This window comes from Anthonomus grandis, chromosome 6 (assembly GCF_022605725.1).
Source record: "Anthonomus grandis grandis chromosome 6, icAntGran1.3, whole genome shotgun sequence".
Lineage (NCBI taxonomy): Eukaryota > Metazoa > Arthropoda > Insecta > Coleoptera > Curculionidae > Anthonomus > Anthonomus grandis.
Window position 1 is genome coordinate 11,312,767 of NC_065551.1, and position 18,105 is coordinate 11,330,871.

At 32.1% G+C, this 18,105-nt stretch overlaps 1 protein-coding gene across 3 annotated transcripts in view; it reads right to left on the reverse strand.

Annotated features, from left to right (window-relative positions):
- Positions 1-16,837, reverse strand: part of LOC126738042 (vacuolar-sorting protein SNF8) — a 71,993-nt gene extending 55,156 nt beyond the window's left edge. For 2 of the 3 annotated variants that reach the window (XM_050443210.1, XM_050443212.1), the window contains exon 1: positions 16,459-16,728. In XM_050443210.1, the coding sequence (XP_050299167.1) occupies positions 16,459-16,662 (204 nt within the window). In that variant the 5' untranslated portion in view covers positions 16,663-16,728. The other variant, XM_050443211.1, reaches the window with a different exon arrangement.
- Between the last annotated feature and the right edge of the window lie 1,268 nt (positions 16,838-18,105).

Below are 18,105 nucleotides of genomic sequence, written 5' to 3' on the forward strand. Positions count from 1 at the left end.
AGGTTGGTGTAAAATTTCAACTTGAAAGGGTTCTAACAATGTAATTTTTGTATCTTTTTCAGATGAATTAACAATGGTTGTGTATGCATAAAAGTTATCAATGTTAACTAAAGCTTCCGGCATTTCTGCTGGTCCAAAATTAAAATATTTTATTATGCCTACTCCGGATTTAAAATTTACTGGAATTTTTACAACTTTAGACGTTCTCGCGGGTATAATAATTTTGCACGGTTCTCAATGTGTTTGCGTGGGTGTTGAATTATGATTCTCGAAATGCAAGGGCAAGATTGCATTTTGCGATTCTAGTGAAGTATTTTTTAAATTAATATTCGCATTTATTTTTGTTAAAAAGTCAATTCCTAATAATCCGTCAAATTTTGGAGAAAAGTCAAAAAGATTTATAATATTCATTTGAGTTAAATGAGGGAAATGAAGGAATCTGCGCGACTTCGTTATGGGTTGAAGTTGCGTGTGCAGTTTTAACAGTAAAGGGTTCATAAGATATGGAATTACTATATTTTTTAAAGGCTAATTCGGGTTTAATATAGCTTTTCCCGCTACCTGTATCAATTAAAAATGTAGCTTTAACTTCCGATAAATAAATTATTGGTATAGATATAGGGTTATAGATAAATTATTGGGATCAGAGTTTGAATTGGTATTTAATAAAATTATGTCACATTGTTGGCTTCTGGACGTTCTGGAAAATTTTCATTCGAAGGACATTGGTCGGGTATGTCATAATTGGGGTTGTTTTAAAATGTTGGTGGAATCACTTCATATTCGTTTGCTCTTGGGTCATAATAACTATTAAAATCACATTCTTGTGTATATTGAAAATAATGAACAGTATCATAACCTTGATCATCATAATAATTATTAAATTCGTGTGTGTGACTAGATTGCTGATATTCATTAGGATTATCCTCAAGGGTAAAGTTCGGATTTTTGTGTGTTTGAATGGCATTATGAATGCTAATGCACTATTTCCTGAGGATGTGTCCATTGGTTCTCCTCTACTGAAATTATTGTCTGACAATCGAAGAAGATGCAGGGCGTTTATTGTTATTAGTGAAATTGTTTCTGTTACTAAAATAATTAAAATTGTAAGGTTGTTGGTTAAAGTTATGTGGGGGTTGTGGCGATCTAAATGGATAGTCTGGGTGAAATGGTCTAATTTGGGGGTTATTTACATTAAAAACGTTAGGGTTTTGTGCAAATCTATTAAAATTAGATATTCTAGCAGTAGCAAAATGTCTATTATGATTATTAAATTGAGGTCTAAATGAATGGTTCGTATTTGGGTTATTATTAGATGTTTGTGTGTTAATTTGGTTTATAATAATTTGGTTGTGTTTGTTTATAATTATGATTTCTATTTTTATAGTTCATAAAGTTTTCTTCTTCTAAAGCAAGACTCATAGCTTCTTCTAACGTTATGGGAGATTTTACTCGTACAATTAATTGCATTTGGTAGTTAAGACCATTCATAAAAGTTTTTAAAACTAAATTTGAATATTCTGATATTGTTAACTGTTTCAATTCTTTTGAATCTGGGGAAACATTAATTTTTGCAAATAAAAGGCTTCGAATGTCTTGGAGCCTTAGACCAAATTGTTGGGGTGACTCATCTTTTTTTGGTCGACAAAAAATGATATCTTGTACAATACAGTCAATTGATCTTTTATCAGTAAATATTAAAATTATGGATTGTTTTAAAAATTCCCAATCAGTTAGTTCTACTCTGGAAGCAATTAGATCTGCGGCTCTTCCAGTTAATTTATTTAAAACAGTATCAAATAAACAAAACAGTATCATTAAATCTTTATGTGCAGAGAAAACGTTTTCACAAGAAGAAACAAATCGATTTATGTGTCTAGGATTACCATCAAATGTTGGAATATTGTCAGCTTAGATTAAAGCATAGTTTGGTTCTGGCATTTTTAAATAATTAATGTGTATATAGATAAAATATACAAATAAATCTTTACAAAAAACAAAAAAATACAAAAATAAATATAAGGTTTAAAAATTAAGCAATCAAATCAATAATATACTATCTTGCGTATATAAATATTTGCAAGTAAAGATATCAATAAATCAATAATCAAAATTCTTCAATATAACTTTCTTTCTTGTTAATACACCAAATAAACAAAAATCAAATCACTTATATTATTTTTCAAATTTTTCAATTTTATTATATTATTTTTCAAATTTCGGTACCGCGTTTCCTAACCAAACCAAATTTCAGAAATTGTATAGTTATGGAACGGTAACCGGCACAACCGGAAGAACCGGTTAAGTTACGGAACTTACCCTACATGTTTGTACAACAAAGCTAATAAGAATTCATATTTTTAAATAGTTGGCAATATCTACTCAGATTTATTAATTGTTTTATAAATAATAATTTTGTCTAGCTACTTTTGGCCAATACTGTATATTCCGCATACACCTCCTAATTAGATTTTTCATAATTCAATCTGTTATCTTTTAATTTAATAAATACAACTAGTTATTATCCGTAAAAACGGCAACCACTTTCAATCACTCTTTGACCAAGATGGCAGCTACTCTGAGCAGCTGTCAAGAGAAGCCAATAATAAAAAACCAAAAAATGTAAATTCCAAATAAAATAAGCCAAATGCCAAATAAAATAGGAGTTGTAAGCGGAATCGAATAAAAAATACTTTGACTAATATTCACCTCATTCCGAAGTCAGGATTCTTTTTCTTATATTTTTCTGACTAACTAACTAATCACAAAAGTGGACTATACACACCAAGAACCAGCAACTAGGCTCGACTACGATCCCATAATATATTGTATATAATAACTTAATATGATGAATGTGGTATGTTAAAGGAATGCCCAACAAATAAGAAACAAATTTTTTCGTCTAAAAATAAAACAGCCTATTTTTCTTGCCCCTAGACCAGACCAGTTTGTTGTGCGTACATCTAATGGTAATATATATACTGTTCACCAGTGTTTCTTCTTGTTTTAAGCTCTAAATAATAATAGTTTATTAACGGTGATAAGATACAACCATTTCGATGTTGATTTTAAAACGTCAGTGCTTTCCGGCAGTAAATTCACTTACATATTCTGGCTAATGGGGAATTAAATGCATAGTTTGTTCTGAAATGTGACTCATTAAAAAGAGAGTGAACGCGAAGCATCCTTTGAGGTACAGAGAAGAGAGAATCTTTAAGGCAAGAAAACGTAAAACATATGCTTGAACCCTTTCAATTTTGCTTTTATAGACCTCTAAATGAAACTTCTGAACTTTAATTCCTGAGATGTTGCCTGTGTTTTAATGAGAGATTATTTTATATTTTCATACCTTTCCAGAATCTGATTATAGCAGTGTATGAGTCACCGAAGACCACTTTTAATGGTGAGCCATTACTGAGCCAGAATTTTGCCCAAATAATAATAATAATAATAATAATAATAATAATAATAATAATAATAATAATAATAATAATAATAATAATAATAATGCGCAGGAAATTCAGCCAGCGCTCACCCAGGCGGGACTACAAAGACAGCGCATGAAATGGACATCTGCGATGAATGAAACCGTCATGCGCAGCTTTTATAAAGTGACCAACCTGGGACGAGAAATGATCGGCTACAGACAACCTTTACATGCCGAATTTAGGAAAATCTATCCACATATCCAAGTTACCGAACAGAGAGTAGCAGACCAGTATCGGGTAATAATGCGTAATCACCTAATTCCAGAGACAAGACTCAATACCATTAAAGAAGAAATACAAGCGCAAACTAACAACAAACAAGACCCCGCTAACAATGAACCAGCTGAGGAGCAACCTGTAATAGAAAACGTATTAAATGACACACAGGAACTTAACACTACCGAAAACACCCAAGAGAACAATTCTGAGCTATATCATGAACTATCTGCAGAAATGGCACGTGCGATGCTAGAATTTGAGGGAACCAACCCACTGATAAGACCCAAACTTCCAAAAGTAAACTCTTCAAAAAACTAGGTCAAATTATGGAACTTTTAAACACCAAAATTCTTCCACCTTATCTTTTAAATATTAATAACATGCAATCTCTTCACCTTTTAGTTTATAGCGCAGCAACTGCCGTTGCTAAAACCATGACGATTAAGATAAGGATCCAGACTTCAACGAAAAATTCAGAGGTTTCGAAAAGATATCGGCCAACTAACAGAATATCTGAGGGGTACACGAACAAATAGACTAAAACAGAAAGTTGATGAAATTTTGCAGAGAAACAACATCCACACTCGGCATGAACCAGAAAATAATACAGCTCAACAATGCCTGGATACTCTAAAACAGAAACTTTCCTTATTTTCAGGGCGCCTACGAAGATACAAGACCAGTAATAACCGAAAACGTGACAATCTTCGTTTTGAAAAGGCCGAAAAACAATTTTATAGAGAGCTAAATTCAAAATCACATCACCCAGATAAACAATACCCCACGAAAGAACAAATTCAAGATTTTTGGGCCAAACAACTTGCAACTCAAACAACATGCAATATCAACGCAAGCTGGGTTACTGAAGAGAAACAAAACAGTAATAAATATAACCAGATGGAACATCGACCATTCACTATCGAGGAAGTCAACCAGATTATCCAAAAACTGCATAATTGGAAAACACCTGGCCCAGATGGAGTTCATAACTTTTGGCTAAAGAAACTACGGAGTGTGCATCCTAAACTCTCAGAATTAATTAACCACGTTATTCTTAACCCACAGGAAATGCCAGCGTTCCTAACGCAAGGAGTAACCTATCTACTGCCTAAAGACCAGAACAACACACAAGATCCGTCTAAGTACCGACCGGTAACGTGCCTACCTACTTTGTATAAAATTATCACTTCATGTTTAACACAGCGCATTTATCAACACTGTGAGGAAAACAACATCATAGCCGCACAAGAAAAAGGATGCGCTAAAGGGTCAACTTATTATCGACTCTGTCATCAACAACCAGGCATATCACAACAAGAGAAATATTTTTACTGCCTACGTCGACTATAAGAAAGCCTTCGACTCAGTACCACACGAATGGCTTATAAACATATTAAAAGTGTATAAAGTTGATGGTAATACTTTGTCTTTTCTAGAGAGCGCTATGACAAGTTGGAGAACAACGATCCAGCTCGAAGTAAAGGGTAAAAGCGCAGTAAGTACAAACAACATTCCAATTCGAACAGGAATCTTCCAAGGGGACTCACTGAGCCCATTATGGTTCTGCCTTGCTATGAATCCTCTTTCGAACCGTCTTAACTCTACCAACTATGGGTTTAGCATCCGAGATAATAACACCGAGATTGCAAAGTTAAATCACTTACTGTATATGGATGATTTAAAAATAATGGCTGCAACTAGGAACCAACTAAACCAAATGCTGCATATAGTAGAAGAGTTCTCCAACGACATCGGCATGCAATCTGGACTAGATAAATGCCGTACTCTCAATATAATCCGAGGAAAAATTCAGCCAGGAGAATATCAGATGCAGAATGTCCAGACCATCGAGGCCATGGGCGAACACGAAATTTACAAATACTTGGGGATGAAACAATCACAAACGATTGAACAACAAACAATGAAATGCGAACTGACTAACGAGTTTGTGAAAAGGGTAAGACAAGTTTTGAGAACCAATCTCAACAGCAAAAATATGTTTAAGGCACTTAACTCCTACGCATGTTCAGCTCTTAGTTATTCTTTTGGGGTAATTAATTGGAGTAGGACAGACATAGAAAGGCTACAAAGAAAAGTGAGGACCCTACTTACTAAAACGCACAACCACCACCCTCGAAGTGCCACTAAAAGAACAATGCTTCCCCGCCATCTTGGAGGAAGAGGATTAATAGATCTGGGTAAACAACTTGAAAAACAAATCACTAACTTAAGATCCTATTTTTACAGGCAAGGAGAAAATTCCACGCTGCATCGCGCAATAAATCGAATAGACGATTCCACTCCTCTACAACTTAAGAGCGAGGAAGCGCGCAGCTACCATCATACGGACCAGGCAAAAATCCACATCTGGATGGAGAAGCCCCTTCATGGGCGGCATCCTAATGAGATCAGCCAAAATCATGTCGACACTGCTTCGTCGAACTATTGGTTGGTATCAGGCAAGATGTTTCCAGAAACCGAGGGTTTTCTACTCGCCATCCAAGATCAGGTTATACCAACAAGAAATTATCTCAAGCACATCGTCAGAGATCCGTCCGTACAAAACGACAAATGTATGTAAAAATATGGATGCCAAACATCCAGCACATAACAGGAAGATGTCAGGCCTTTGCAGCGACAGAATACAAAGAACGGCACGACTCAGTTGGGAAAATTTTACATCAAGAGTTGGCAATGAAATTGGAACTTATTACAACAGAGAAGGTTCCGTATTATAAATATACTCCAGAACCCGTAGTGGAAAATGACCAATATAAGTTATACTGGGACCGCAGTGTACTTACCGATCAACATGTAAGGCATAATAGACCAGATCTTATTTTAATAGATAAAATTTCCAGGAAAACAACTCTAATTGACGTAGCCATACCGAACAACAATAATCTGCAAGAGAAACACACTGAGAAAATCGCCAAATACAGAGATCTAGAAATTCAAATCGGAAGGCAATGGAGAATGGATAATGTTCAGACCATCCCAATTGTTATATCGACAACGGGTGTAATAACGAAGAGTCTACTGGAATATCTTAAACAACTAGGAACTGGCGAATATCTATATAAGCACATGCAAAAGGCAGTACTACTGGCAACTGCTTGCAGCACCCGGAAATTTCTAGGATATAACTCTACATTTCAGGTCACTTAAGGACACCGAAAAGGCCCCCACAGACCACAGAGCTTAATCCTTTTGATATCGCAGGTATCTGGGATAAGTGAATGATCCCCCCCCCCCCCCCTTAGAGGGAGTGCGAGCCTTAACTGGCTGTAAAAATAATAATAATAATAATAATAATAATAATAATAATAATAATAATAATAATAATAATAATAATAATAATAATATCCTTTATTTGCCAACAAAATCGTATACAGGACGACAAAGCAACGTCATACAAAGGAGGATCTAGAATTCATAGAGGTAATAGAGTCTTATATAAACAAAATAACAAAATTCAAAATAAATATTCTAAATATCTAACATAAGTTACGATTATTATCTAAAAACAAAATTATAAAAACATTTAATCTGCAACCAATGTTAAACAGCTTTTTTTAAATTGGACTCTAGATTCAATGCTTCTAATATCAGCAGGTAGCATTTTATAAGCTCTGATGGCCATATAATGAGATTATGCAATGGAATGCGGAGATCGCTTCTATGTGGTGTAATCATAGTCACATCCTTAGCGTACATTGCCCTATTCTCAACAAACAAATGATTGTGTTTTTTCCCAAATAACACCAAAGAAGAAAAGTATAAAGAGGAAAGGGTAAGTATTTTTAGTTTGCTGAAGTAAGATCTACAGGAAGTTCTGTAGGTCAAGCCCAATAAACAACGAATGATACGCTTTTGCATTCTAAATATAAAAAAAGGCATTATATTCAACAACTTTGTTTGGCAAAGAATTTCTATTTGCTGTTTTGGCCCACAGATCAGATATTAATTCTTGGAGTTTACTTATCCATAACAACATTTGAAGAACAGTTTTAAGACTATAAAAACATGGGTCACATAGCACTACTAGTGTTCTTGAATGGAATACAACATGGTTGAGTTAGTGATAAGCCAAAGCATTTTTCTTGAATTTCCAACTTTGCATGAAGTTTTGGAAAAATCTTTGCACATTTACATATATTCCATAACTTTATCAGAATTCTGCTAATACTCTGCAGGAATCTAAAACTGCGCAGTGCTTAAAAATTTCACAAGATAACAAATAGAATAAAGAGGTCAAAAGAATTAAATTTATTCCTGTATGAATGTGAAACAAGAGTCTACAGATAGCAATGAAAATATTTATACTGCACATAGAAAATTGTGACACAAGCAGCTCTTGGCTTGCTGTATTAATGGCTTTGCTTCTAGGCAATCGTCATGCAACTCCTAATAGCAAAATTCATAATAAAAGTAGGGTACATGAGAAATGATAAATTATGAAATTGGTACAAACAAAAGAAAGGGGGTGACTTGAGATTAAATACTTAGATAAGTTTAGTGACTTTTTCACAAAAAAATGCTAAATATTGACAGAAGTGTTGACATCTAGTGTAAATTTTCACTTTTTGTTGATCCTGTCACTCCTGCTGATGTTAAATTTATTATCTCAAACTTAATGGACAAGAAACCTGAAGATAAAAAAAGCCATGACTGTTTACCATTCTCTTTTTCCTTCCAGAATGTCACCTGAATTGGGTGTAGGTGATTATCTGAGGCAAAAGGTGCTGTTAGAGTAATAGCCAATATACTATCTACACAAAGTTTGATGAGTTACCTATTTTATTGGATATTACGTCACTTATAGCAAAAATCAATTTAGAAAATACTATCTCACACTCTCTTTAAAACCTTTTAGACTTTTTTTTTAAACAATTATATATTTCGGCAATAAATGACGTTGTTAAACTTAAATAAACATATTCTCTAAACAGTGCTTTAAGCACTGGTCTTAAGAACCTTAACCTATATTACAGTGCCTTAAACATAAGAATTACAATACTAAAATACCTTAATTTGTTCTAATTCTAGAATCACATCAAGTTTTGGTGTATTTAATTCTCTATATAGAGTGTTTGTACTAGTTAATCTATAGTAATTAAATAATATTTTAAGAACTTTATTTTGTAAAATTTCGGCCGCATTAAAATTTAGTTTACCGCATGTACTCAAATTGGTATTAAATATCCAAAATGCAAGAGAAAAAAGATTTGTAAATGTTAAATTTTGTTTTGTTACTCATACAATGTCCACATTTATATATAATTGAAATCATTGCTAATTTTTTTTTGAGAGATGTTTAATGTGTTGTCCCTAATTCAAGTTAATGTCTATTATTAAGCCTAAATATTTAATGCTGTCTATTTTTTCTAATGACATATTATTAATAATGATGTTAAAATAATTTTGAGAAACAACATTTTCTTGTTTAAATAACATATATTTTGTTTTAGTAGCATAGATTTTTTAACTTATTATAGTAAAGCCATTGAATGTATATATTTAAATCATTATTGACTAAATTGCATAAATCATTTTCATTTATGCCTGTGTATAATAACACACTATCGTCGGCAAAAGTAAAGTACCGTGCCTGTAGGTTTGCAGGTTTACGACTATGTACATACAGGGATTACAATAAGGGACCTAAAACAGAGCCTTGATGGACTTCATTATTACTGTTATCTAAACAAACAGATTGGGCTCTATTTTACAAATATGATTTTATTAGATTATATGCCACTCCTCTAAATCCCAATTTATATAGTTTTTCCAATAATATTCACCACATCAAAAGCCTTACTAAGGTCAATAAACACAGCAATAATTATCTTTTTATCATCCAGGGTTTTTGAAACGTAATCTACTAGATCTACTGTAGCACTTAAGCTACTACTATGCTCTACAAAGCTATATTGAAATTTATCTGTTTCAGTAAGTTGGTTAATGTAACACATCATCAACAATTTCAGAAAATATGCTTATGACAGGAATTGGCATAGAATTATTTATATTATCTTTACAACCAGACTTAAAGAGTGGGCACACTTTGCTTATTTTTAATGCCGCAGGGAACTCGCCTCTAGATAATACATTATTAACTAAGGTAACAAGAATATTTGTGATGGCATTCTTGGTGTTCCGTAGATCATGTCCTGCGGCTGAATTTTTTTAATCCCATAATCTCAGTTATTTCTTCTTCCTATGTAGGAGAGAGATATATAGTACCTTCTTGTGTGACTTCCGGGAAGTTAGAGATATATCAAAGTTATTGTATTTCTTTAGCTAGGTTAGAGGAAATAGTTTTACCTACTTTAGTAAAATGAATATTTAAATGTGGGACAATATCATTGTCGCACAATATCATCAACAATCACACTGTTCTACAAATATATTCTGGTCAATATTCAGTTTATAAATTTGCGTTTTATAGTTCTTGTTCATAAAAAAGTTGTTAATAAAACCCCATTGTTCCTTTATGTTATTGCCGGTTGCCTGCCATTTGGACCGAAATTATTGATTTTTTAAAGCTTTGATTTTATTATTAACATTATTTTTGAGTTTTAACAACTCCAATTTTTTTTGTTTTTATAGGCATTTTAGTTCCTTTATTTTATGGCATTCTTCTTTGCATGTTGTGGTTCCATTAATAAGTTCTTAATATAAGTCTTATAATAACTTATAATAAGTCTGAATATTGTTATGGCTTACATAAATGTCAAAAGTGTTGGAAATTTTTTTGTGATCTGTACTTTATATTTATCATTTTAGGTTTGAATGTTTTACCTATGCATATTAAATTAAATGTAACAAGTTCGTGGTTAAGGGTGTACTTTCTATATTAACAGGGTTTTCAGCATTAGAAGTAATGTGTTTATTGAACTTCTCAATAAAAATATGGTCTATAATTGTTTTTGAATGATTTGTGATATGTGTGGCATTGGTTTTAGATACGTTATTTACAATTTTAAAATTATTTAACTCATAGCATATTATGATACTGTAATACTGTAATATTATAATGTTTTACTATACTACGATCATATAACAAATTTATGTTCATATCCCCGATTATTAAATGTTTTTTTGGACGTTTATTTATTATTACTTTTAAATCATTGATAAAATCAGTACTTTTATATGCTGGAGGTCTATAAATTCCACTCACCTTAACACCAATTTTGCCCACAGATACACATACCCAGTTACACACATCCCTCATAGCCGATATTTCAACTTGTTAAAACTTTATATCTTTCTTGATATATTTCCTTGATTAACTGATTGGTAATTATTTAATTTGTAAAAGTTACTTTCTTCGTATTTTAACCTGTCAATACCAGGACATCGCAGCTTCTTTACTGTACAAAGCATTGTAGTTCATCTAGTTACACTTCTCATACTTTGTATGTTGATGTAGGCAACAGAGACTTTATTTTTTGGGGTTGCTAGTTTTTTAGTTGGTCCTTATTAGAGAATAAGATTTTAGAAAGATATAACTTTGTTGATGTAACCTTTAATTGTTGAGTATCTCCTGGAAGAAAAAACTTTTGAATTTTGTATTGTCTATTCTAAACAATTAAATTTTTATATTTTAAGCCTTTACAGGTCACCCTCAAAAAATTTTAGTAGTTTTATTGATAAATTATATAACATTTTAAGCCAAATATCGGTAAATGCAGCACTAATATTGACAGGTGACATTAATGTAATTTTTTTAGACTGCAATAACAATCTTTTAATTTAAATTTGCATGTAGATCAACCTACTCGCAGCACTGCCAATTCAGCGTTACTTTTAGATTATGTTTGCTCTATGCTCTGTGAAACGCAGGTTGCATGTAGAATTGTAAATGCTGGGTTGTCTGATCTTGAGGCGGTATTATGTTCCTTTCTTCTAAGTGAAAAAAGTGTACCTCAAGATTGCCCTAGACAACTCCAGATTCATATCCTATTTTAATAGATCGCAAAATTTAGCGCGATGCAGTGAAACTGGCAAAAAACTTATACTACTCAAGTAAAATAAACCAATCAAGAAATAATTCTTGGAAAATTGTTAATGACTTACGAGGTGAACATGGGAACCCTTCTGTTTCTAATAGCACGGTATCGGCCGAAAAACTCAACCATTTTTTCCAGGGTGTTGCTTTGGGTCTATCAATATTATTGCCTCAGTCTGTTAGAGATCCGCCCTCATACTTACATAACATTAAGGTGCCTGAAACATTTTTCTTTAGACCAACAGATTCTAGTGAAATAATGGAAGTTCTATCCTCAATGAAAAATAAGAACTCCTCTGGATGGGATGAGCTGTCACTAAAGGTCCTAATAGCGCTACCGCTACCAACCCTTGATTCTTTGGCTGAGGTGATAAATGTTTCACTTTCGAGTGGGTCCTTCCCATATTTACTTAAAGATGCCCTGATTATGCCTTTATTTAAGGGTGGAAACTATGATGACCCATCAAATTTCAGACCCATAGCTATGCTTCCCACTCTTGGCAAGCTTGTAGAGATTGGTAAAAACTAGGATGATGGAATTTCTGAAGCGGCATAATGTTCTTAACCATCAGCAATTTGGATTCCGGATGAAACTGGGTATATCTGATGCTATTTTCAATTTTTTGGAGAGTCTGTACATGGGGTTGAACGCTGGGGAGAGTGCGGCGGCGGTGTTCTCTGACTTATCTAAGTGTTTGATTGTGTAAGTCACAGAATACTGCTGCAGAAACTAGAAACCTATGGATTCAGAGGAGTTGCTCTTGACTGGTATCATTCTTACCTATCTGGAAGAACACAAAGGGTATTTTTTGACAATGATATGTCATCCCGTCTGGATATGGATGCGGGTGTACCCCAGGGTTCTGTTCTTGGACCAATATTGTTCCTGCTATATGTCAATGATGTCTCTCAAATTCCAATTAGGGGCAAATTTACTATCTTCGCAGATGATACAACATTACTTTGGCATACACTAACACCAAGATGTTAAATAATATTGTTGAAGATTTAATTCTTGTTTATGAAGATTTAAAGTCATGGCGTGAATCTAATAGATTAACTTTTAATATTTCTAAAACTAATATTTTAACTTTTAAATGTAACTTTGGAACTGTCACTTTGCAAAATGAAACAATAAGTCCTTCTGAAGCATGCAAATTTTTGGGTCTGATGATTGATAAGCAATTAAAATTTAAAAATCATATCTCCTCTTTAATAGGTAAGTTATCATCCAACTGTTATGCTATTAGAGTAAAATACATTCTCTGGGACTTGATCTGGCTAAAATTGCCTACAATGCTCTTATTGAGTCTCATCTGATATATGGTATTATGTTTTGGGGTGTGTGCTCTCAGTATTTGTTCAGCTCTCTATTTATTTTGCAAAAGAGAGCCATACGCTACATGTCTGTAGCTCCCTTTCATAGCCCCTGTATCGTATAATATATATGTAAAATATCGCCATCAGCTTGGCCCCCCCTCCTCGGGTTACAATCTCCGAACAACGTTCTCTTAGCTCTGCCTATCCCAAAAAGTGAGCAGATTAAGTCCTCTATTGTGTACGGGGGCAGAAGGCTTTTTAACCGCCTACCCCTTTATATAAGGCTAATAAATTGTGAAAAACGTTTTAAGGAAAAGTGTAAAGAAACTTCTACTTGCTAAAGCATTTTATTCTCTCGACGAATTTTTAAATACAACTTTTTGACATTGAAGAGTTTTGCGTAGCGTGATGTGACTTCTTACTACCTTTTCTTTGGGTGTGTTCTATAATCTATGTATGTAAGAATTGTTAAAAATTTTATATTTTGTTTTAAATTTTTATATTTTTATATATGGTAGAATATTGCCATTATTAAATTATTATTTAAGGTATTTTGCTCCTGGGTATTAAGTTGATCCTTGATCTTATTAATCAATGTCACTACCAAAATTATTCACTTATTTAAAAGAAATATGAACTGAAATCTTTAATATCATATTTCTTTTAAATATGTGAATAAGTCTATTTTCTTCTTCTTTTCAATTTTTGAGCATGTGAGATAGTATTTTCTAAATTGATTTTTGCTATAAATGATATCATACCCAATAAAATAAGTAACCTATTGGCCTATTGGTTTTAAAGCAACTAATTCATTAAGAACTTTTAGAGGATTGCTGAAGAAGTTTCTTGTTGTGAATGAGGCTAAAGTTTTATTTATATATGTTTTTTAATTGGTTTTATAGTTTACGATATATCTATTATAGTTTTAATACCTTTTATTTTTTGTACTTTAAGTTTTGCCAGATGTTGATATTTTATTCTGTTTTACTATTTCATAATTGGTTTTATAACTTAAATAATATATTTTACCACTACTTTGTATATTTTATAATTTATATTTTACTACTATATGAGGTATAATTATTTTCATTTACCTTGTTAAGGTATATTTTGAGTATCAGTACATGTACATCATACAAAAATTGTTAACAAAAATGTATATTTTTTAAACAATAAAGCACTTTTTGACTTAACTCATAATTAATTCGTCACAACAAAACAGTTTTTACTCAAAAGTTTGATATTATGACTCTCTATAGAAAAATATGTTATGAAAACATCTGTGATTACATTTTATATGTCATACCATATAAAATATAATCTCTACAGATATCAAGTTAGATCAGTTGGATACTTTCATAAAATATTTTTAAAACTCAGAATGCAGAGATAGAAAGCCAAGATTTAAATCTAGAAATTTTATAAGTGTATGTAGTAAATGTCAATGAAATAAATGTATACTTTTTCTTACAAATCTCATTGTTCTCTTATCATTGATATAAATATTGATTTTGATCATTTTAATTATTTATCTTGTCCAAATATTTTGTAACTGAACACACTTGACAATATGGTGCCCATAAGAGAAACAATACTAGATTATTTTTTTACTTGATTTTCAAATTCTCCCTTATATCTTATCATTAGAATTTTGTTATTGTATCTGTTGTAACAGTTTTCATTATCCCTATGTAAATAATGTTCAACTGGACAACCTGTATATTTAGGTTAGTTAGGTTATTATATGTAGGGGTTTACTCATTTGCATGATTAAAATAAAATAAAAAATTTAATAAGATGAGTCACTCTCCAAACTTTGCTTTATTTATAATAATGTAAATATGAGGTGTTCCTATTCAAAAAGAGTACATAACTTAAAGACCAAACAAATAGATCAGGTTTACTTAATTTGTTAAATAAAATTAAGATTTTATGTGAGTTATTCTATCATCAAGAAAATAAGACAGAAAACTGTATAACAATTTTCTAAATGCATTTTAATACACGTTTTTGTTTTGCTTGACAGCAAAAAGTTAATTTGACATAATTTAAAATTGTATTATCAGATTGTTTATAATACATTTATCTTACCGGGTAGTAAGATAAATGTAAAAAACCCATGAGAATTTTAAGGTGGTCAATTATTGGCTTCCCTGTACCTTTTATAGAAAAAATGTAAGATAACTTTTTGAAGAGACCAATCTGGCAAACCCTTGTACAAAGTTTCAAAAAATTTTAATAAGCGAATCTTGAATTATTCAATTAAATGTAATTGCAAAATTAGCAAATTTTCAGTTCAGGTAAAACCAAACCGGCACCAGTAAAATGAATATTGTCACTGACGTGAGGAAAAGTGTCAATAAATCAGTGACAGTCGATATTCCTATACATTTTATAGAAAAAATGTAAGATAACTTTTTGAAGAGACCAATCTGGCAAACCCTTGTACAAAGTTTCAAAAAATTTTAATGAGGGAATCTTTAATTATTCAACTAAATGTAATTGCAAAATTATATATTAAACGTATTGTCAATAAGTTTGAGTCCAAAGGTACCGTAATAAATAATTGTAAATGTTCAACTCAGGAAATCGAAAATAGAGCCGAAGAAAGAGAGAACAGAGATTTTAATATTCTACTGAGTGTGGAGATGGTTAGTATGAGGGTTCTTGGGCAAGAGGTAAATAAATGTCAAACAACGGTATTGCTCACTTTAAAAAATACAAATATTATTTATATAAATTTGAAAAACATCAAGAGCTGCAGGAAGGAGATGAAGAGCAAAGAATGGCATTTTGTTTTGAAATTATGGAAAGAGCAAATAATGATAGGAATTTTTTAAGAAATATATTTGTTTTACCGATGAATGTACATTTAGCCTCAACAATGAACCAAATGTTCAGAATTTCCGGTACTCGAGCTAAGAAAATGAACATCGCTTTGTTCATACTTGGACACAATATCCCAAAAAAACAAATGTATTTGTGGGAATTATCAGACACCATATCATTGAACCCTTTCTTATCGACTATAACCTAACAGCTGAAACCTATTTGGACTTATTTGAAAATCAAATTGGACCCGCCTTGGAAGAAGTTGTTCAGAAAGATCAAATGATCTGGTACCAAATGGATGGTTTGCCTGGCCCATAATGCCCGTATGGTTAGAGAGTGTTTGGAAAATGCTTTTAATGGCAATATTATTGGTCCACTGTACCGGATACTTTGGCCAGCCAGATACTTTGGCCACCTGATCTTTCACCGAATGACTGCTTTTTGTGGGGTTTAAAAAGTGTCATTTATAAAAGTGTAAAATTTGAGAATCTAAACCTAAATTTGTAGAATAGGCAATTTGATTATTCCCAAATTAATACAGCCAATAAAATGACCCAAACATATAATTTAGGTATACTTTACCTGAAACTGTCTTCTAAACTCTGGATTTTTCTTAATTTCACTCTTATGTTTACTAGCAAACTCTTCCAAATTGGTCTTAAAAAATTCCAGCTGCCTCGTCATTTGTTCAAATTGATTTTCCTGAATTTCATTACTTTTATCTTTATATTTCTCTTGTTCCAACTTTTGCTTTTGAATTGCTCCAAGTCCAGCACGACGCCGCATTTTTTAAAACTAATTTTTAAAGATAAAATAAAGTATACCGTGTAAATGATGTATAGGATTCTCATACTATACCTAAATATACTATTATATTTTTATATGGATAAAACACAACACGGAATATGTGGGTGAAGCTAGTGTCCGAATTCATCGAGAACGCAGCATATGTCGTTTAGCAGGGACATATTTATAATATATATAAATGTTATAGTCCGCGCCCGGTGACTATTATTTGCTAAAAAAAAAATTCCAAGGGATTTTAATAATTTTTTGTAAAGATTTCAACGATAATTAACTGAATCAATTTATGGCAATTATGACTTAATTAAGATTTAATAAATTAAGGGTTTGCTTGTGAGAATTAATTAAATTATCAAATGTTAAGGAAATGAAGGCTATGTTAAAGAAATTAAAGAACGTGCGTATTTTTATATATTTTTTAAATTCCTGCTGATACTAGATATAAAATCTACATTATCACAATATTGATAATTACACTCCATTTGTTTTTATCGAAGAAAAAACAAAGCAACCCAAAAGAGATTCATTAAGGAATACTATAAACTGTGATAGTGGAATCGTGCACTAGCAACTGGTTGATTTTTAATGTTGCGAAAATTAATATTATAATCTTGAAGTTGGATGTCCATATACAAATCCAAGTTGTCCGCAATGGCGATGGTATGAAGATGGCTTCTTAAGTGCCAGTGTCCGGTTAAAAGACCTGTTACTAGCCGAATTTCGCTAGTGACAGGTGTTGACCTTTTTAGGCGTAATTATTGGTAGACAGGGAAAGGGCCCTATGTGCGGTTTGACCGGTCTTATACCGGAAACCTCAATCCATCTTCCACTTACCCAGCAGACCAGACCCTTCATTAATGCGACCGCTACGCATTTTTAATATAAAAAGTCTTCCGAAATTCCGAATAATTCCGGTGATATGCGTAAATTTGCCGATTTGGTTTTTTAATTTTTTTTGCGATCGATATAAACGCTTATAGGATTGGAAAAAAGATGTAAAGAACTAGGCCAATTAAAGTGAAGTTTGAAAGATACCACCATAAAGTATTTAAAAATGTAAATTCTTAAAAGGCACACAAATCAGAATTGCCGAAAATCTGCAACGAAAAAAATTCCAACTCTATAAAGAAGCCATCAAGAAACACGATAGAAGCCATCTAGAAACACGATAGAACATTGGTGTTCGATAATAGAATTAAAATGATTAATAAAATCTCGGATCTGTAAATGAAAAATCACAGAAAATCATTAAAATATTGCTTTTAATTTTATATAATTATGTAAGTAGTAAGATTTTTTCAAATTAATATTTTCATGCGGGCCTTAGATATGAGCACTATGCTGATTTGTATTGTTTTCTTTTTTTTTTTAAAGAAATCACTTTTTTAATTTATTTTTGTCTATATGATACAGGAGTATCTAAGT